The sequence below is a fragment of the Phragmites australis genome, chromosome 19 (genome assembly GCF_958298935.1).
Source record: "Phragmites australis chromosome 19, lpPhrAust1.1, whole genome shotgun sequence".
In the NCBI taxonomy this organism is placed as follows: domain Eukaryota; kingdom Viridiplantae; phylum Streptophyta; class Magnoliopsida; order Poales; family Poaceae; genus Phragmites; species Phragmites australis.
Window position 1 is genome coordinate 19,794,478 of NC_084939.1, and position 21,236 is coordinate 19,815,713.

General features: G+C 50.4%; 1 protein-coding gene and 1 pseudogene across 1 annotated transcript; one reads left to right on the forward strand and one right to left on the reverse strand.

Annotated features, from left to right (window-relative positions):
* Positions 1-6,770: 6,770 nt before the first annotated feature.
* LOC133900322 (F-box/kelch-repeat protein At2g44130-like) lies at positions 6,771-8,957 on the reverse strand. Its single transcript, XM_062341407.1, has one exon. It carries the CDS (start codon positions 8,882-8,884, stop codon positions 7,778-7,780), a length of 1,107 nt encoding a protein of 368 aa, XP_062197391.1. The 5' UTR covers positions 8,885-8,957; the 3' UTR covers positions 6,771-7,777.
* A 1,464-nt stretch (positions 8,958-10,421) lies between these two features.
* On the forward strand, positions 10,422-19,213 carry LOC133900237 (uncharacterized; annotated as a pseudogene).
* The last annotated feature ends 2,023 nt before the right edge of the window (positions 19,214-21,236 follow it).

Below are 21,236 nucleotides of genomic sequence, written 5' to 3' on the forward strand. Positions count from 1 at the left end.
CTATCTATTGTATCAATTAGCTCTTTTATCTTAGACATGGCATTTTTGCATAAACTCTTAAACATGCCATCACAATTACGATCATAATCACTATCACTATCTAGGAGCTTGGATTATGATTTTACCTTGCGGCCTTTAGCCATGAGGCACTTGGGGGAGTCATCATCATCATCACTCATTAAGAGTGATTTTCTTTGTGTAGGCTCGCGAATGGTGATGGTGGCAACCCCTTCATCATCGGAGTCGGAGTCGGAATTGGAACCCCACTCCTCTCCAATATGGGCTTGACCCGAATATTTCTTCTTATGGGTCTTGTACTTGTCCTTCTTGAATTGCTTGCTCTTATTTTATTCCTTGTATTTTCCCTTCTTCTTGTTGGGGGCAATCAGCTATGAAATGGCCAATTTCGCCATATTCATAGCATGCCCTCTTGGATGTTCTCTTCTTGGGCATATCTCTCTTGTATTTGGCATAGCCACTCTTCCTTATGAATTTCTTGAATCTCTTCACAAAGAAAGCCATCTCTTCATCTTCGGAGCTCTCTTCTTCGCTTGAGCTTGATTCTTGAACTTGTTTGCTTTTACTTGCCTTGAATGCAACCTCCTTGTTCTTGGAGGTTGAGTTTTGCTTGGCATGAATCTTGACCTCATTGGCTTCTTCCTCCATGAGCTCATGAGCAAGTATCCTCCCGAGCACATCGCTCGGTGTGAGCCTTTTATACTCTCTTCTTTCTCGGAGAAGTGTCACTAAAGTGGGATTTCTAGGAGCAAAAGCTCTAAGAAATCTTTTCACCACTTTGTGATCATCAATGTCTTCACTCCCAAGCCCTCTTAACTTGTTTACAAGCACCATCATCCTATCATACATGGCTTGAGAAGTTTCATGGTCTTCCATGATGAATATTCTTAGTTTGCCCTCAAGTAGCTCTATCTTGGACTCTCTCACGCTTGTAGTGCCTTCGTGCGCGACTTGGAGAGTGTCCCAAATTTGCTTAGCCTCCTCAAGCCCATCTACTTTGTTGAACTCCTCTGGACTCAAGGCACTAAGCAAAACACTTGTAGCTTGAGCATTGCGGTGCATGTTTTGCTCTTCATTGGAAGTGAGCTCTTGATCTTCATCCGGCAAGTCACAACCTATGCAAACAATCTTCCAAATACTTTGATGAAGAGATATTAAATGCATTTTCATCTTGTACCTCCAAGCGGCATAATATGTACCATCAAAGAATGGTGCACACCCGGATAGCACGAAGATGTAATTGCTACAAGAATTTAAACGACCATAATTGAAAGGTATTTCACTTCCCTTTCCCTTACCACCACCTTCGCCGTTCTTCGATGGATCATCTTTTAGACTCTTCGGGCTTCCGGATGTTGACATTTCGAATTTCTCCAAGCGGTGAAGCCTTGTAGGAGGTTATGCTCGGATACCAATTGAAATGTCGCCTAGAAGGGGGTGAATATGCGAAACCTAAAAATTCTGGAAACTTAAAACAACGGATCAAAAAAAGTTTGGACCTTTCGCACTTTTATCCGGAACCTCCGCACTTGTCTAGAGGTTTCGAAGAAAAGTGCGGATACTCCGGACTTTTTGGGGAAACTTGAACTGGAGCGAAATCTGAGATAATATGTTACAATTTTACAAGTTACCAAGCATCAGTAGATGTATGCCAACCTATAAAACCAAATACCTGCAGCTCAAACCTTACAAAGAGATAGATCAGGTTTAAACCCTAGAATTCAATTCAAACAATAGAGTATAACCAAATGCAAGAAATTGAACAAGATTGACACAAGAATTTGTTTACCGGAGTTCGGCCACTCCATAAAGAAGTGCCTACGTCTCCGTTGAGGAGCTCACAAAGAGCCAGGTCTTTTTCAACCATATCCTTACTAAAGCGACCACAAAGATCAAGCTTCGTGTTTCTTACTCAACTTGTCGGGGTGATACAAACATCCCGGGGCTCACCACAAACTTGAGAGTTCAATGAGCGACACCTAGCCGTCTAGGTGGACGAACCACCAAGAGTAACGAACTTGAAACCACCGGCTTGATGAAGATATGAGTGCTCAAAAGAATGGCTTTGTATCTCACTAGCACTATTGCTCAAACTCACTCAACCCTAGCAAAGATCTCAATAAGAATCACAAAAGAGGAGTGGAAAGGAGCCTTTAATGAGCTAGAAGCCGTTTGCCTCAAAGCTGGTCGGAATTGAAAAGCTCAGGTGCTGTTGCATTGGAGGGTGTGGGGTTTTTATACTCCACACTCAAAAACTAATCGTTATGCTCTGAAAAGTGCGGACCCTCCGCACAAGTCCGGAACCTCCGCACTTATACGGACACTCCGCAGAAAAGTGAGGACCTTCCGCAGTTAGCCGAGAACTTACTAAAGTGCGGACCCTCCGCACAAAAGTGCATACCTTCCGCACAAGTCCGGATACTCCGCAAAAAAGTGCGGACCTTCCACACAAGTGAGGATACTCCACAGAAAAGTGTGAACCTTCTGCATTTTTCTGAATCAAAAGATTTAGGGCTAACTTTCTATAACTCTTATGGGTTTGTTTGGACTTTTGAGCACTGTCTCTATACAACCAAGTAGATTTCATATCCCCCTTTATAGTATGGCATCCTAAACTCAAAAGTAAAGGATGAAAGAATTTACAAAACATAGGAGCCAAGCTGCTTTCCTTTATCCATTTTTGGGGGGTTCACAATGCGTCACATTTATCACTTGATGGAACTAATACCTGTCCATAACTCATAAAACTCATTAGTTCTTTAATTGTCTTGTTATTATCACTAAAACCCACTTAAAGGCCTAGATGCACTTTCAAAAGCTTCTTTCGAAAATTTGTATCTGGATGTTGTTGACACTTGAGAACATGTAATTTCCAATTTTTTGAGCTAGGTTGTACTCTTTTTTACTTTTCTAGAAAGGTTTTTAATGATGCAACCTATCAATAAAGCTTATTTTTAGAATTATTTATGTCTTCCTATTATTTCTGAATTTTTTATGATTTTTCTTCTTTTTTTTTTTTGAAGCGACCTAGGACCTGCCACCCATATCTCATCTTGGCCTATAAATAGCTATTATCTGTCTATACTCTATACCAAACTCCCACTGATCCAAACTCCAAAGCCACTTTCCCACTTCAACAAATTAATTCTATTATTTCTATATTTCCAATTTTCCATTCATGGATCAATAAATGTTGTAAAAAAATTTCCTTCTAGTATAAAGGTTTTTAACGAGGCAACCAATCAAAAAAGCTTATTTTATTTATTTTCTATATTTTTATTTTCTAGAATTTTGTAACTATTATTTTTTATTTTTTTCACTATTTTCGAAGTGTTGCTGGGCCAGCGTAGCCCAACCGTGCCGTTCGAGCCGCTCGTGCCTCCGAGCCGGCCGGGCCAGCCGTGCCGTAGGGCCGCTATCGTGCCCGTGACGGCCCGCACAACACGGTGGATGACGGGCCGTGCTGTGGGCTGAGGAAGTAGCACGCGGGCCAGCACAGCACGGCCCGTAACAGTACCTGGGCTGCTCAAGCCGTGTCGTAGTCAGGCTGGCCTGAACGGCCCATTTGACCATCTCTGAGTTCGAATGCCTGGTCAAAAGGACAACACCCACTGATTCAAAGGCCCACCGGGCCGAAGGCCAACAACCACTGATTTGAAGGCCCAGTGGGCCGGAGGTACGAAGGCTAACACCCAATGGTCCAAAGGGTTGGTTGTCTGAAGGCCCATGTGCAGCTAGGCCGCGAGAGCAGAGCAAAGCCTAGCTTGTCCGAAGGCTTAAAGCTTGGTCCGAAGGCCTTCTCACTCTTTGGAACTGAAGCCCCATGAATGGCGTCAACTGTTGGAACTATTTCCAGCTATAGTATCCAAAGGGTTTATTCCAAGCAAAGAGAAATAGTGGAGGTGGGAGGAATCAACCCCTACCCTTGACCCCTTTGGTCCTTTATATAGGTGAGGGGGAGGTGAAACTTCCTCTCCACCCCTTGGTGGGGTACAAATATTACAAAGAGGCTCTTAGACCTTTACATAGGCTGCTTTGCTACATGGGCTCTTTTGTAGACCTGGGCATTTCCCTCAATATATGCGACTATGCTACGTTCCATCAGCATCAACCTCCACTCGGAGTTCGCAATGAAGGATCTTTGTCATCTTCATTTCTTCCTCAAGATCATCGTCAAGTGCACGTCGAGTGGTTTCTTTCTTTGTCAAGACTAGTACATGCACGAGCTGCTGGAGCGTGCCGGCATGATAAATTGCAAGCCGGCTTTGACACTATTGGACACAAAGCCAAAATTGTCCTCCACCAGCGGCGACACAATCTTCGGCCCTTCTTTTTATCGCAGCATCACTGGCGCACTCCAATACTTCACCATGACGCGACCTAGCATTGCCTACGCCGTGAATCAAGCATGTCTTCATATGCATGGTCCAACGCACAATGGAATCTCATCAAGCGCATCCTTCGCTACATCCGTGGTACCATCAGATTCTGCTTAAAGATCACTGCGTCATCCTCACCGACAAACATCATCATCTACTCCGATGCCGATTGGGATGGTTGCCAAACACCCGACGTTCAATGTCCGAAAGCTACGCCTTCCTCGACCACTCGCTCATCTCGTGGTCGTCTAAACGCCAACCGATAGTGTCTCGATCAAGTGCGGAGGCAGAGTATCGCGTTGTTGCTAACATCATCGTTGAGTGCTGCTTGCTTCAGCAATTGCTCGATGAGCTCCATTGCAACATCAACAAGACAACACTTATTTACTGTAACAACATTTCCTCCGTCTACATGGCTCTGAACCTTGTTCACCATCACTACACCAAGCACATTGAGTTGGACAACCATTTCATTCGAGAAAAGTCACCCTCGGCTACATGCTATATATGTACATCTCAAAAAACTTATATATATATATATACACACACACACACGAGCACACTACTTTCTGATATGTATATATTATTTTCTGAGATATGTATACTTTTTTATAAGTGAGGTATGTATTTTTTTGAGATGTATATATGTATAGCAGTTGAATTTTGCCACGGGCCAGGAAAAAATCATACTACATGCTCTAGAACTCTCATGATATACTAGTTCAGATCCTCCAATTCTGTTTTATTTTTCCTTAAGAAAACCCTCTCTCTGGATCCCAAAGCTGGAACACGGTTCACTTGGTGAGCCTCCCCAAACGCATGAAGCAGCCATCCAAATATTTAACTTTCGGACGAATATCACCAGTAGGGGACAAGTGGGACCGGAGAGATTTAGGAGGCCCGTAGCAGCCGCGTGTCATGCATGTTGTAGTTTTTTTTTTGGAAAAATGCATGTTGTAGTCCAAACTCGTAGGTGCATGTATGCATTTGTATAATACTTCTTCTGATTCTAAATATAAATCGTTTTAAATTTATTCATAAGATTAAGAAAATAGATCAAATAATCTTGTTACTCTTTATTTATTCTGTATTAAAAAAGATAACTTATTTATTTATGAGAGTGGTAGCATTTATTAAACAAAGGTATGGTGAATTAAAAGAGAAAAAAAATACATAAAAATTCGAGAATAACTTATATTTAGATAATAGTTGAGAGAGTTAAAATGATCTATATTTGCAACCAGAGGGAGTATCTATTAAAGATCTGAGATGCCGAACTTTAATATTAAAAAAGTCACTATAAACACCTTATTGCTACCGACAAATACAGCATCTACGATTAAAAAGAAAATTCCGTCTTATAGATGTTGTACTCGTAGCTATGCATGCAGAAGAAGTTCGTTCGCCGGAGCTTTCACTATCTATCTAGTTACAGAAGAAGTTCGTTCGCCGGAGCTTTCAGCAAAGAAAGGCTGTAGAACAACGCAAAATATTATATGTAATTATATTTATCAAAATAGATAATATATTATTATATTTATAAATTTAGTATTCATAGTTCCTTATCTATTAAAAATTGACTTTTGATATATGTAAAAAACACGGATCCGACCATATTCAATATATAAGGTGCAGAATATAATAATATAATCTATATTTAACACCTTATATACCGAAAATCATATGTATTCGATACACGAGGTGCCAAATATAGCACTGTAACTAATATTCGATAGCTCATATACCAAAAATCATGTGTATTCGGCACATAAGGTGCCGAATATACCGAATATGATCTGTACCGGCACATGAAGGTTCTCGATATAAAATAACAACATCAAAATGCCCGCAGCTAGTACAGACCATATTCAGAATACAAGGTACCAAATACAACACTGTAACTTATATTCAGTACCTACCAATTTTCGGTATATAAGATATTAAATATACCATATTCGACACCTCGTATGCCGAATATAACCGGATCTATACTTTTTCGATGTATAATATACCGAAAGTCAGTTTTCAGTAAATAAAATACCAAATACGGATAAAAAAATTATAAATATAATAATATATTATTTATTTTAATAAATACGATGATATATATTGCATAATTTTAGATTTTGCTACTATGTCAGCGCGCAGCTCCAGCGTCTATTTCCCGGACGCTACAAACAAAGCCGCGCATCTCATCAGCTCGTCGGGGTCATCGGTTGGCGGACGAATGAATGATAGGACCACGATGCTTATCATCCTATCTTCCTTGCCTTTCCGTTTTGCTTAGCGAGATACTATATCCGTTCGATTACTATAAGCCCAGAACTGATAGGGACTTGCAAGATCTCGGATGAACAGCTTCACGCCAGGAAATAATTCGGGGACCGAGATGTCAACCTTCTTCTATACCACGAGGAGCGAAATTTTTGGTGGACCGGAAAAGGTGAAAAAGAGAAGAAAAGAAAGAAAGAAAGAACAAAAATCAACCCAAGAACACCACGAACCGTCAGCGATTTGTACAGCCACGACCATTCTGTGGACGGTGGAAAGGAGAAGATAGACGACGGATGGTTCCAGGTAGGCACCCAGCCAGCCGCGCTGTCGGCGTCGCGCCGCCCCGACTTGGACGCCGAAACCGCTGGCGGCCTTATCTTTCCTTGCCGATGCTTCGCTTCTCGGCCTTTCTTTTGGACCCGGGGACGCGATGGAGACGTGCGAGGATGGAAGATGGGTGGCGGATGGCCAAGGCCAAACCTCAACTTGCAGCCAAAAATTATCGCGCGGCGGTGTTGGCCCCCTGTTTCCATGGACGGACGCCAGCAGGGTTGCAACTTGCAAGCATGACAGCCAGTTTTTTCTAGCAGACGCTTGGCAAAATTGCATCTTGTTTAACGACGGCGAGTCGCCGGCGTTGAAGATATGCTGCAATTGTTCAACAACTGGTATTGTGCCACCATTGTTGAGGGCTGCAGCGGATCTGGGTCAGGATGGATGGAAGGGACCAGTTGATGGCTTTGGATCTCACAATAGTATGTACAATAACTCAGCTAGCATAGCAAAGCATGGTGGTGGGAACAAGAACCAGCCTGTCCTTCACCTCGGGACTAAAACACCACTCATCTCACCTCAACACTCTCAAAAGCAACAAAGGAGGAAACTTTTTTACACCCATGGCTCCATGGATCTCAGATCTCGCTTGCTTCCTGGACTCCTTTGATGGCAGGGCATTCTAGTAGTAGATGCATAGATCCATGACGCTCAGATCTCAGCTCGGGCGAGCTGACCGGATCTCAGATCCATCAATGGCGGAAACGGTGCACGGACATACGTACTAGTAGTAGCCTTCTTCTAGGGGTGGATCGGGGGGAGCGAGATTCAGATCAGATGCGGACGGAGGCGACGGAGAAGACGAACCCGGCGAACTCCGGCGGGGGGCGCACCACGGTCCAGTTCTTGGTCTTGACATCGAACACCCACAGCGCGTGGCGCCCGCCGCCGCCCTCGCCGTCGAGGGCGCCGGTGACCACCACTTTCTCGCCGCCGCCGACGCAGACAGCGCGCGCCGTGCCGGCCTTGAGCCCCGGCGGGAAGGCCCCGACCTCGCGCCACCCGCGGCGGGTCCCCATCCACTCCATCATGGCGGTGCCTTCGATGCACCAGACGTGGCCGCGCACCACGACGTGCGCCGCCGAGGGGGGCGCGCGGACGCGCTCCAGGCGGCGCCACGCGCGGGACGCCGGGTCGAACCACTCGGCGTCGCGCTCGAACCCGCCCTGCCGCGCCGTGCGGTACCCGCTCACGGCCAAGAACCGGTCCCCCGCGACGGTGGCCATGCCGTCGCACTCGTCGCGCTCCTCCGACATGTCCGGAAGCGGGTCCCACGCGTCGGCGCCGGCATCGTAGGCCTCGGCGGTCTTGAGCGCGTTCTTGTGCTTGTCGTGCCCGCCCGCCACGTAGATCTTGCCCCCGGCCTCGGCGCACGCGAAGAAGGACCGCGCCGACCGCATCGGCGCCCCGCGCCGCCACTCGCCTGTGGCAGCGTCGAGCACGTGCACGTCCGCCACGGGCTCGAAGGTCCGCGGATCCCACCCGCCGAGCACCGCCAGGCGGTTCCCCACCGCAGCGCACTGAGCGAACACGGGGACCGGCGGAGCGCCGCGCTCCCGGCGCCACTCGCCGGTGGTCACGTTGTACGCCGCCACGCCGTACGCTGGGGTGTTGGCCGGCGCGTCTCCATCTTTCGGCCCGTCATCGGCCGACGGGTTGCCGAACTGCAGCAGGAACACCAGGTCCTCGTTGGCCCTAGCCGCAGCGCGTGCCGAGGCGAACGCCGGGGCCGCGGCGGCGCTCCGCCAGCCGCGGCAGACCCGGCGCAGCGCGCGGTGGGATGCGTGCGGGACACGAGCCAGGCAGTCGACGGCGACGTCGTCGGGGAGGCCCGGGATGAGTTCGATGTGCTCCTGGACACGGCCCCTTGGGTTCCTCATCTTTCTTGCTTCCGAGCTGAGCTCTATCTCCCTCCTATTAAATGGATGCGAAGAGTGGGATGTGCTCTCCCACTCCACGGAAGAGGACTTAAATAGAAGCCGAGCCGCGCTACGTGGCGCTCAATTATTGGACCCATCGTCACAGTTAAGCCAGTATTAAAATAGCAAATTGCACTAGTACTATGCTGAAACAAAGCTTGGGCAAACGGCTGTTTTCTGCCGGTCCATGGAAAAGTTTGCCTCTTGCATTTTGAATAAAGTTGGACTTTGCAATGGAATGAAATATAATATTTATGTGTCTGTTGTCAAGACAGGCTGCCCTGCGGAGTCGTTTGTGCCCTTTTGCAGCAGGAGCAAATGGAGTCATGTTTTCATCTCTTAGTTGAGTGGAGATACTCACAATTAGGGATAGCAAAAGAGGCTTCATTTTCCGTAATCCATAGGGAATTTTATTTAGAGGAAAAGTATGAAAAAATTTGATCCTCACTAATTTATATGGAAACGGGAACGGTAAGACGCTCTTCACTCCGTAACACCCCTTCTTTCTTTGCACCATATGGTGGAGTCAAATACCATCTGAAGGAGTACGGAGCAAGTCACCATAGACATCGGAACTATAAATAGTTATTTAACCATTAACATGCGGTATTGAGGAATCATGTTTAAAGGGTTTTGGGTTCTAAAGAAGCACTTCCCCATCCTCAAAGTAGCCACATTTCACAAAATAAAGAACCAAGTGAAAATACCTATAGCTGTTGTTGTATTGCACAATATTATCCAATCACTCAAGGGAGATGAGGAATGGTTAGATCACCAGCCAGATAATATTGATCCACAAAATTTTATCAATCTACCAGAAGGTGATCAAGGCAACGATCAAGACAAAAATATGAGAGATATGATAGCACAGCAAATGTGAAATGATTACCAACAACATAGAAATTAGTGGGTTGTAATAAGTGATACATTTGAATATGTTTTGATGTTTTGTGGGTTGTAATAACTTGAACATGTTATGAATATTGTGTTATGAACAAGTTATGTTGATTGCATCTTACATATATTTGCTCCAATGCTTCTGTTATGAATATTATATTATGCATATGTTCACAGTTAATATGTTTGGAAGAGGTTCTCCAAGGTTAACCATACTCTTGTCTAAAGGAGCACAAAAGAAAAATCCTCCTAAAGACTGTCCTACAAAGAAGCATGGAGGTTCTCTAAAAACTATGCAACTAGAGAATATAGTACTAGTTGTATCTTTTAGCTATTTCCAAATTTTCATGTTCCTACTCTTAATGGCTCAATTGAACCAAAATATTCGTTAATTAATACTTGTCAAATTATCTGATCCGCTAATGCATATCGGTTGCAATATATTTCTTTAACTGAGTTAATAATGGGATCTCTGACCACAAATATAGCTTGCAGTGAATCTTTCTTGTCATCTTTTAGCTCTTCTAACCACCTCTTGACTAGCCTATGCAAAACTTGAGTCTCTGCATATGTAAACATATATAGTGTTAGGTTACCTTACATGGCAGAAGTATTGAAGGTTAACCTATGACTGTAAAGAACTCCTAATGTGGCAGTGATAACTTGCAGGATCCCATTGTCAAGATATAGGGAATAACAGAGTAAAGGAAGCAGTAATAACCTGTGGAATCTATTGCTAAAAAGGTTTGTCAGTGATACATCTGCACACAAAAAACATCAAGTGTGAGGAGCCTCCTCTGTATTTTCACTATTAGTCAGTAGTAAAATGTACATCTACTTTTCTACTATTACTGTTTAGTTTTAGCTAATTGCGTATGAGTAAAGACTGACCTGCTGAGATGTTTTACAACTCTGAAATTCTACAGTTGATGTTTAATTCTTGTTTTATGTAGAAAAATCAAGAGCCTCTTAGAATCCAGTCCTAGAGAAGACCCTTGTTGAGTTGCTGCATGAGCACAACACCCTTGATTATAGAGGTCAAAATGGATGGTCGTCAGAAGCTTGGAACAAGATCGTGAAGGAATTCCATAATAGGGATAAGTATGTGACTTTCACAAAGGCCCAAATCCAAGAGAAGGAAAAGGAGTTGAAAAGAGAATATAGGATGCTCAAAGAGGCCAGGAAGCAAAGTGGAGCTTCATGGAACAATCAGAGGTGTATGATTGAGGCTGAACCAGCTATATGGAACAACATAATCATTATGAGTAGCTTTAGGTAGCTATCTTTCTTAAGCTAAATTTGCATAGGTCCATGGGTTCTAATTGGGAGTTTTAGTATACCTAGGAGCCTTTTATTCGGTGAGGAGTGCTCCTAATTATAGTCCATAATCTATTTCTTATAATTTATTCTGCAGTCATTCCCTAAAGCTAAGAAGTTTCGCAGCAAGTTTTTTCCTCTATTTGATGTCTTTGGAGAACTTTATGATGATTAATTTTGCCACAAGTCATAATCCTTGTTATCAATATCCATGCTTTCCGAGAACTGTACATTGCTTACTCTTTATTATACTATAACTTTCTTGTGTATGTCATATTGCTGAAGGAACCTAAAATTTCACCTCTACTCAACCACCAGAGTATCCAGTTTTTACACAAGTTGAGAGTGCAAATAAGCTCGGTAACACCGAGGTTATGTTTCCAGACTTTGAAGAGACTTTGGCTTATCATGGACAAGATGATGCAGATGCAAGAGTGCAAACAATTGAAGATGAAGATGCAAGTGTTGAAAGGAATGAACAGAGGCCGCTGTCGGAGGATTAACTCTAGTCACAGGGATCTCGAGAGACCCCTTTTTAGAGATTCAACCGGGGGGATGATCCTGAGTATGTTCGTCAGAGAAATAAATGGGAATGAATGCAACGGCCGGTGGTGGTGGAGTGACCTAGCATAAGAAGAAGTAAATGCACCAAAATTTAGACAGGTTCGGGCCGCACGGGGGCGTAACACCCTACTCCTGTATGGATACTATAAATGCCCTGAGGAAGTCCCTCAAGGATGTTGCTGGTTACAAGAATGTTGGTCTATCTCAGAGCCTGGGGCTCTAAGTTCTTCGGTCTGTCTCGTGCTGCTCACTTCTCAGATCTCAGATGTTCTCTGATCTCCGTTCTCCGTTTTCCAGGTCTTTTTTTCTTCTGCGCCACCAGCTGCTTTAAATACCCGCCGGCAGCAACGTGCCCCGAACGGGAGGAGGGCACGAGTTCCAAGACGCCATAAATGGAAAGGGCGTCATCATTTCCTCTGGGTGACGTGACCGGGGGTGGAAAATGCGTCGCACGCCCGGTCGTCCGTCACAATAAATATCCTGGCAACGAGCGCCATGGAGTGGGCCCACCGGGCAGCCGCAGAGCGGCCGACGTGCCCGCCCTGTCTTGTTCCCCTGCCAAAGCAGCGCGGCAGATGGAACGCCTCGGCCCTTACGACGCTATCCTGAGACGGGCCTGATGGCACGGGACGGGACCTGTGCAATTAATAACCCCACGCCTCTCTGCCAGAACGTGGCAGGAACTGACGCTGAGCGCGACGGGAGCAGTTGAAGGGGACAGGCCACGCACGCTCTTTAAATACGGCCTCGGGCCTTTGACCGGCTGACACCTCATCGGTGGGCCCCTCGGGGGCCTTTCTGGGTCGTCGGGGTACCGAGTGCTCGGGGGCACTGTTCGCCTCCCCGAGCACTTTCTCCCGAGAATGCCCTTTCTTGTCCTCGGGGGACCGAGTGCTCGGGGGTACAGTTCACCTCCCCGAGCACTCTCTCCCGAGAACGCCCTTTCTTGCCCTTGAGGGACCGAGTGCTCGGGGGGGTACTGTTCACCTCCCCGAGCACTCTCTCCCGAGAACGCCCTTTCTTGCCCTCGGGGGACCGAGTGCTCGGGGTACTGTTCACCTCCCCGAGCACTCTCTCCCGGGCGCTCCTGAACGGATCCTTGGGAACCGAGTGCTCGGCGACCGCTGCCCGCAGCCCCGAGCACTCTCTCCCGGAATTTCCTTCGACGGGTCCTCGGGGTTCCTGGGTGCCCCACGCCTGCAGTACTGGCGGGGTGATCGGCTATACTGAACGTGATTGGGGCGTCCGACCATCTCAGGGGCCTTGTGGCCTCTTCGCTCGGGGTTGCCGAGCATACCTCGCGTCGCATGGTCTTGACGCCGCGCCGTGAGGAAGGCGTATAGGCGCCTCTGTCGATGAAGGCGACGGTGTGCTCGGGCTCTTGAAAGCCGAGCTCTGTGTTGTCGAGGGCGGCTCCAGCGTCGCCTCCCCTGCGGGACTCGTCACGCTCCCTTTGGCGCTGCTCGACGAGGCCCTTGACCGTTCGGCACTCCGTGAGGTCTTGCCATCTAGTCTGGTGGATCGGGCACCATTTGCCTGGCTCAAGCCCCGCAGGAGCAGGGTCCCTTGCTGGAGCAGGAGCCCGGGCGGGAGCCAGAACCCTAGGATGAGCGCGGGTCGGGGCTCCTGCGGGCACAGGCCGTCTATCGGCGGCCGCCCGGCGTGCTTGCCGGCGGTCGGGCTCTTGGGCGGCCTATGGGCGGGGCCCTGGGCCGACTCGGCGGGGATGGCCTTGCGCCTCCTTCTCTTTTTCTTTTCCTGCTGTCGGAGCGGGAAGAACTTGGTTGATCGGCGGCGGGGCGCTCGGGGCGCGGAGCGTGCCAAGCCCGCACCTCCGCCGCCTTGGCGCACTTGTCGGCCAGCGCGAAAAGTTCCGCAGTGGTCTCGACCTCGTGCGTGCCTAGCTTCTCGAGCATCCGCTCGTCACGGACGCCCTGCCGGAAAGCAACGATGACAACGTGGGGGGTAACCTGCGGGATAGTGTTGCGGACCTAGCTGAAGCGCTGAATAAAGCGTCGCAGCGTCTCCCCCTCCTTTTGCTTGACGGCGTGGAGGTCGCACTCCAGGCCGGGGCGCGTGAACGTGCCCTTGAAATTAGCCACGAACTGGTGGCAAAGATCATCCCAGAAGCTAATAGACCCTGGGGGTAAGTTCATGAGCCAAGAACGGGCAAAGCCCCTCAAGGCAACATGAAAATAGTTAGCCATCACCTTTTCGCTGCCACCAGGCGCTTGGACGGCAGTAGTGTATATCTGGAGGAACTCAACGGGGTCGATGGACCTGTCGTACTTCTCCGGTAGCTCGGGGCGGAACTTGGAGGACCATTTGACCCGGCGGAGCTCGCTAGTGAAGGCACGGCAGCCGGTGCCGTACCCTGTGGCGCGGGTGGCGTTCTTGGGCGCTGAACGCCGGCGAGCCGGGGAGCCCCGGTGATCATAGGCCGGCAAAGAGGAAGCCTGGTCCTCAGCTTCAGCCTCCTGCCGGGTCTCCCGCTGGCGTTCGAGAGTGACGCGTGCGTCTTCGAGGCCCCTCCGCTCGTTGAGGTGCAAGCGGAGGTCCTGGGTTCCGGAAGCGACCGGGGGGGAACGCTCCGCCTGGGGGCCCCCCGGCCAGAACGAACGTTACTTGACGATGGGCCGATTCTGGCGGCGCCACGCTGGGTTGTGGCGCGAGAACTCTCGGCCAGTACCTGGCGGCGGGCAGTGCAGACCAGGGCAGCGACTTCCTGGAGCCAGCAGCCCTCCGGGGTTTCCGCCGTCGCCTGGACAGGCGGATGTCTGAGGAGAGCGTGCGCTGCAAGCAGCACGCTCCCGGGGCTGGCTTCGCCGAAGGCGAGCCTACGCCGGAGAGGCGCCCGGCGCTGTCCAGACGCGGACCTGGTGGTGGGAGTTTCGACCGCTGGCTGGGGGTCGGATGGTGCACCGGCGACAGCAGCAACGGCTCTGCTGGGCCCAGCGCCTTGGTCGCCTTGGGAGGGGAACGCCGCGTGCGCAGACTGCGGCTGCTGCTGGGACGCAGCAGCGGCTGGGGCCTCCTGTGCGAGGGGCTGCATTTCCCCGCTGGAGCTGGAACCGGAACGCTGGAGGCGATGACCACCGGCTATTTTTTCTGCGGAAAAAAATAAACAAACAGATTTAGGGATGCTTCCCCCCTACCAGGTGCGCCAGCTGTCGGAGGATTAACTCCAGTCGCAGGGATCCCGAGAGACCCCTTGTTAGAGATTCGGCCGGGGGGATGATCCTGAGTATGTTCGTCGGAGAAATAAATGGGAATGAATGCAACGGCCGGTGGTGGTGGAGTGACCTAGCGCAAAAAGAAGTAAATGCATCGAAATTTAGACAGGTTCGGGCCGCACGGGGGCGTAACACCCTACTCCTGTATGGATACTATAAATGCCCTGAGGAAGTCCCTCAAGGATGTTGCTGGTTACAAGAATATTGGTCTATTTCAGAGCCTGGGGCTCTAAGTTCTTCGGTCTGTCTCGTGTTGCTCACTTCTCAGATCTCAGATGTTCTCTCATCTCCATTCTCCGTTTTCTGGGTCTTTTTTTCTTCTGCGCCACCAGCTGCTTTAAATACCCGCCGGCAGCAACGTGCCCTGAACGGGAGGGGGGCACGAGTTCCGAGAAGCCATAAATGGAAAGGGTGTCATCATTTCCTCTGGGTGACGTGACCGGGGGTGTAAAATGCATCGCACGCCCGGTCGTCCGTCACAATAAATGTCTTGGCAACGGGCGCCATGGAGTGGGCCCACCGGGAAGCCGCAGAGCGGCCCGGCGTGCCCGTCCTGCCTTGTTCCCCTGCCAAAGCAGTGCGACAGACGGAATGCCTCGGCCCTTACGACGCTATCCTGAGACGGGCCGGATGGCACGGGACGGGACCTGTGCAATTAATAACCCCACGCCTCTCTGCCAGAACGTGGCAGGAACTGACGCTGAGCGCGGCGGGAGCAGTTGGAGGGGACAGGCCACGCACGCTCTTTAAATGCAGCCTCGGGCCTTTGACCGGCTGACACCTCATTGGTGGGCCCCTCTGGGGCCTTTCTGGGTCGTCAGGGTACCGAGTGCTCGGGGGCACTGTTCGCCTCCCCGAGCACTCTCTCCCGAGAATGCCCTTTCTTGTCCTCGGGGGACCGAGTGCTCGGGGGTACTGTTCACCTCCCCGAGCACTCTCTCCCGAGAACGCCCTTTCTTGCCCTCGAGGGACCGAGTGCTCGGGGGTACTGTTCACCTCCCCGAGCACTCTCTCCCGAGAACGCCCTTTCTTGCCCTCGGGGGACCGAGTGCTCGGGGGTACTGTTCACCTCCCCGAGCACTCTCTCCCGGGCGCTCCAGAACGGATCCTTGGTAACCGAGTGCTCGGGGACCGCTGCCCGCAGCCCCGAGCACTCTCTCCTGGAATTTCCTTCGACGGGTCCTCGGGGTTCCTGGGTGCCCAGGGGTCACCGCTAGCGACCCCGGGCTCGCTCCTCCCGGCACCTAGCTCTCCTGGTCGCCGAGGGACTAGGGTGCTCGGGGGTCACCGTACACCTCCCCGAGCACTCTCTTCCCGAGACTCAATCTCTTTCACCCCTGGGGAGAATCTCTTTCACCCCTAGGGAGAGACTTCGCGGAATGGTGCCACGTGGCGGATGGCAGGCCTAGCCTCGGGATTCGGGGACCCCCGGTTCCTGATATACCGACAGCAGCCCCCGGGCCCATTGGCAGGCAATGGCCCAGAGACTACGGATGGGCCCTTCATCGCCAATGAGGTCGAGGCCGATACCAACGCCACGTGGCGAGCTTCCAGAGGGTGGTCCCTCCGGTTCAGGTCTTCCGGACGACCCAACGGGGAACCGAATGGACGCGCGTCCACACAACTCCCGAAGGGTGTGACAACGGGACATGCGACACACGACGACGGGGCAGGCGGCACGCGCGGCAGCCACACAAATCGAGAAAAATACGCCTGGCAACCGCTGACACCGCACGACCCGTGGGAGACTTGCCTGGCGGTTGCGTTGATCGAGGAAACCGTCCTACCGAGTGCGCTGTGGCGGGTGACGTTTGAATTTCCCTGGGGTATAAAAGGAGGAGGGGAGCGAACCGCCCCCCTCTTTACGCCATCTCGTGATCTAGCCCCTGCTCTCCTTGCACTCCTGAGCCCTAGACTCTCCTTAGGCGATTAGAGCACCTTCCCTTCTCCACCGTCCAGATCATCCCCCGCCCCGACGAAATGCTAAGAGCAGGAGGAAGCCGCCGCGAGAGGACTCCCGACGACGTGCTGCCAGAGTCCCGCCTGTTGAACGAGGAGGCGGCGGGGAAGATTCGGAAGTTGTTGGTCCCCGGAGGCCAGCAGGGGGCCTCGGTGGTGACGCCGGCGAGCTTCCTGCCGGCGACAAACCGCCCGGGGCGCATCGTCCTCTTCACCTCCTTCGTGGCGGCCGGACTGGTGCCGCTGTTCTCAACGTTCTTCCTCCAGATCCTCGACACCTACGGGATCCAGTTGGTGCATCTCAGCCCCAACTCCGTCGTCATCTTGGCGGTCTTCGCCCACCTCTGCGAGATGTTCGTGGGGGTGCCGCCGTCGGTGACGCTCTTCTGGCACTTCTTCGCACTGCGGTCGGCCGGGAAGAAGAGGGGCTTCTCCACCGCGGACGTCGCTGGCTGCTGCAGCTTCCGGCTGCGGGACGGCCTGGGGGAGCGATACATTCCCCAGGTGCTGCGAAGCAATTGGGAGGAATGGCGGCGCGACTGGTTCTACGTCGACGTCAGCCCCCACGACCGTCTGACCCTGCCGGAGGTGGCGGCGGAACCCCAGAAGGCGACCTGGGAGGTGCCGCCGCCGATGGACGCGCGGCTGGAGCCGATCCTGGAGCGCATCGAGTTCCTGCGCAAGGCCGGGCTCACTTCGGTGATGGTGGTGCCGGACTTCCAGCGCCGTCGCCTGGCGCCCCTGCGGGAGCGGGCCCGGCCTTGCTAGCTTTACACCGGCCCCGAGGACATCACCCGGACCCAGATCGGCGAGGATTGGGACCTGGGCATGCCGGAGTTGAGGGGCATGCTCCGGGTGGTGACCGGGGTGGATGACCTGAGCCGGGCGAAGCTCCCGTGGAAAGAGATGGCGCTCTGCGCCAATCCTGACCGGGTGGCGATTCAGGCGAAGCTGACGGAGTTCGACGCCCAGGGGTTGGTCGACTGGCCGGGGCGCCGGAGTCCCGGGACCATCGAGACCCCCGTGGTGGACGAGGCGGTCGGCGAGGGGGCCGTAAGCGGCCCAGCGCATACTGACGGCAACGGGCGCCATGGAGTGGGCCCACCGGGCAGCTGCAGAGCGGCCCGACGTGCCCGCCCTGTCTTGTTCCCCTGCCAAAGCAGCGCGGCAGATGGAACGCCTCGGCCCTTACGACGCTATCCTGAGACGGGCCGGATGGCACGGGACGGGACCTGTGCAATTAATAACCCCACGCCTCTCTGCCAGAACGTGGCAGGAACTGACGCTGAGCGCGACGGGAGCAGTTGGAGGGGACAGGCCACGCACGCTCTTTAAATGCGGCCTCGGGCCTTTGACCGGTTGACACCTCATCGGTAGACCCCTCGGGGGCCTTTCTGGGTCGTCGGGGTACCGAGTGCTCGGGGGCACTGTTCGCCTCCCCGAGCACTCTCTCGCGAGAAGGCCCTTTCTTGTCCTCGGGGGACCGAGTGCTCGGGGGTACTGTTCACCTCCCCGAGCACTCTCTCCCGAGAACGCCCTTTCTTGCCCTCGGGGGACCGAGTGCTCGGGGGGTACTGTTCACCTCCCCGAGCACTCTCTCCCGGGCGCTCCTGAACGGATCCTTGGGAACCGAGTGCTCGGGGACCGCTGCCCGCAGCCCCGAGCACTCTCTCCCGGAATTTCCTTCGACGGGTCCTCGGGGTTCCTGGGTACCCAGGGGTCACCGCTAGCGACCCCGGGCTCGCTCCTCCCGGCACCTAGCTCTCCTGGTCGCCGGGAGACTAGGGTGCTCGGGGATCACCGTACACCTCCCCGAGCAGACTCTTCCCGGGACTCAATCTCTTTTACCCCTGGGGAGAGACTTCGTGGAATGGTGCCACGTGGCGGATTATTGGCTTGGCCTCGGGATTCGGGGACCCCCAGTTCCTGAAACACCGATAGCCGCAAAGAAGGGTTGTTGCTGTAACAAGAAACAAAGAAGAAAAAGAACCAAAGAGGCAGAAGAAGAGTGGTAACATAGAAGGACTAATGGAGAGACACCTTGATATGAGAACCAAACAGGCTAAGGATGAAGCTACACAATTAGCAAAAGAAAATGAGGTTGCTCAAGGTAATGATTTTTCAATCAAGAGGTGCATATATGTTCTCAACTCAGTGGAAGTGACAAAGGAGGAAACTAAATGGAAGTGACAAAGGAGGAAAAGGACAAAGTATATGGTGTCTTCAAGAATCCAGATAACAGAAAAAAAAATTTCTGAGTGTTTGTGATGAGGATCCAGAATCTGCCTTGATTTGGTTAAGAAATAAAATAATTTCTTAACCAAATTCTATTAAAGAAAAAAGGCAAAAGGTACTCTATTGGTCCCCCTTTTCCTCTGTGTTAACTATAGACCTCCATGACTGAACAATGCAATACCATATTACAGGTTGGAAGGTCTATGATGCATTTACACTTAATGGCAGGAAGGGTGGGGTATTCTGATTCACAGTGATCTTGTCTCAAGCAATCTGAACTTGATGATTAGAAGAAAGTGACTTTAGCTTAGTCCCTCAAAGAACTTTAGCTTTACCATTTTGTGGTTTTACATTCCTATAGTGGTGAATTGGTTGTTATGTTGCTTGTCTGGTAGTAGTACTTTTTGTAGCCTCTCAAGCACAATAGCTGAAGTTTCTGACTTAGGTTCCTACCGAAGGAGAAGAGAGAGTTCTGCTATGTTTCTCTTCACTACTATTTCACATCGTTACAACAGTGATAAGTGATATGATCATTATGTTAGTATTGCTTGTCTTCCTATATATTAGTACTGTTTCTCTTCAGCATTTATCTCTGTTATCATCATTTTTATTTGCTATCACCAGCTACATCGCTCTTATTACTTATCCACTAGTACTTGATGCTCACGTCATCTGGCAATTGTGTTTGTTTGCTGTCACCAAATTGTACTTTAATCAACCTGCCGTTCCTGGATTGTTCTTTTTCGTGAACAAAAAAAATGGATGAGTGTTGAAATCAAAATGGTGCATGATGCATTTACACTATATTTGATACAATTATAGTGGAGGAAGGGATTAGGGAATGAATCCTAGTCAAAACCAAACATATTCTTCAAGATATGGATTAGGGGAAGTAAGGGATTTATTCTCTGGATTAAGGGAAGTAAGGGATTTATTCCCTACAGGATTTGAGTGACATGAGAGGGATTCACTCAATCCCTTGCTAGATAAGTTCTCGTTAGGATTAAGCCCCAAGAACCGAACAAGCCCTAATAGGTAAATGGGGACGAGGATGTGGAAGCACTCCCCAGCGGGGATTGGCCTCGTTGCCATCCCTACTCGCACCGTGTCTAGCATCTGGTCCCACTTTGGATCATTCAATCGACAATGGATCCAACATCCTGGCCACCATCATCCTTCACTCATGACTGGTGGACTTCTCTAGTCCGCAGCCCTAACACCCCATGTAAGGAACTCAAATCGCTCATCATCCTTGTTTGTTGGGAGCTTGGAAAGAGAAACATGAGGATAGTTGAACAAAAGGAACAGCGGCCAAGCTAGATTGCACAGCTGATCAAAGATGAGGCTTCCATCTCGGCCGTTGCTGGAATGCACCATACTAGACGCCTGATTTTGGAAGAATAGGTCTTAACCAACACAAATCCAAAGACCTTTACCGCTTTTTTAGGATCATGCCTTGTTGTAAATGTTTTGTACTCAGCCTATTGGGTTTTCTCTTCTAATTAATACAACGGATAGTTCACATGCCGGTTCCGTTCCATAGAAGAATGACTTATACTAGTGTGTAGATCAGCACTAAGCCTCAGAGAGAGGGAGCTGTAAAACTTGATCTTGCCCTTGTTTGAGAATGGATCAATGCAAAGGTGACATTGACTTGCAAATGCTTCTGCCGAAAACCATGGGTGTCCAATTGTTTACGGCCGAAAGGGCGACTTTTTCCTGTGCCCAGTGCAGCCCATGACAGAGTCTGATAAGACAGATTAATTGGCCCCCAAGGCAGATTCATCATCAGCGTCGTTCGTACAAATCATAATATCTCTAAGAAAGAGACAAGGCATATACATACATGTAGACACATGCTGCTGTCGGCCGCGGACACATGAATCAGCGCATTTTTGTGTATATAAATAATAAATAATTCGTGTTCCTCGTTTGACTAGATGGCAAAGCACATTTCTTTTTCGCCAACTTGTTGCTTTGGACAAAAGAACATAAGCACCGATTTTAATTTGTGCCGGGCCCGTAATACTAGACTTTTCTCTCCTCTCCTTTTTCCCAATTTCTGACATTATATATTCCAACGGATATGGACATCAGTCCATGAATCA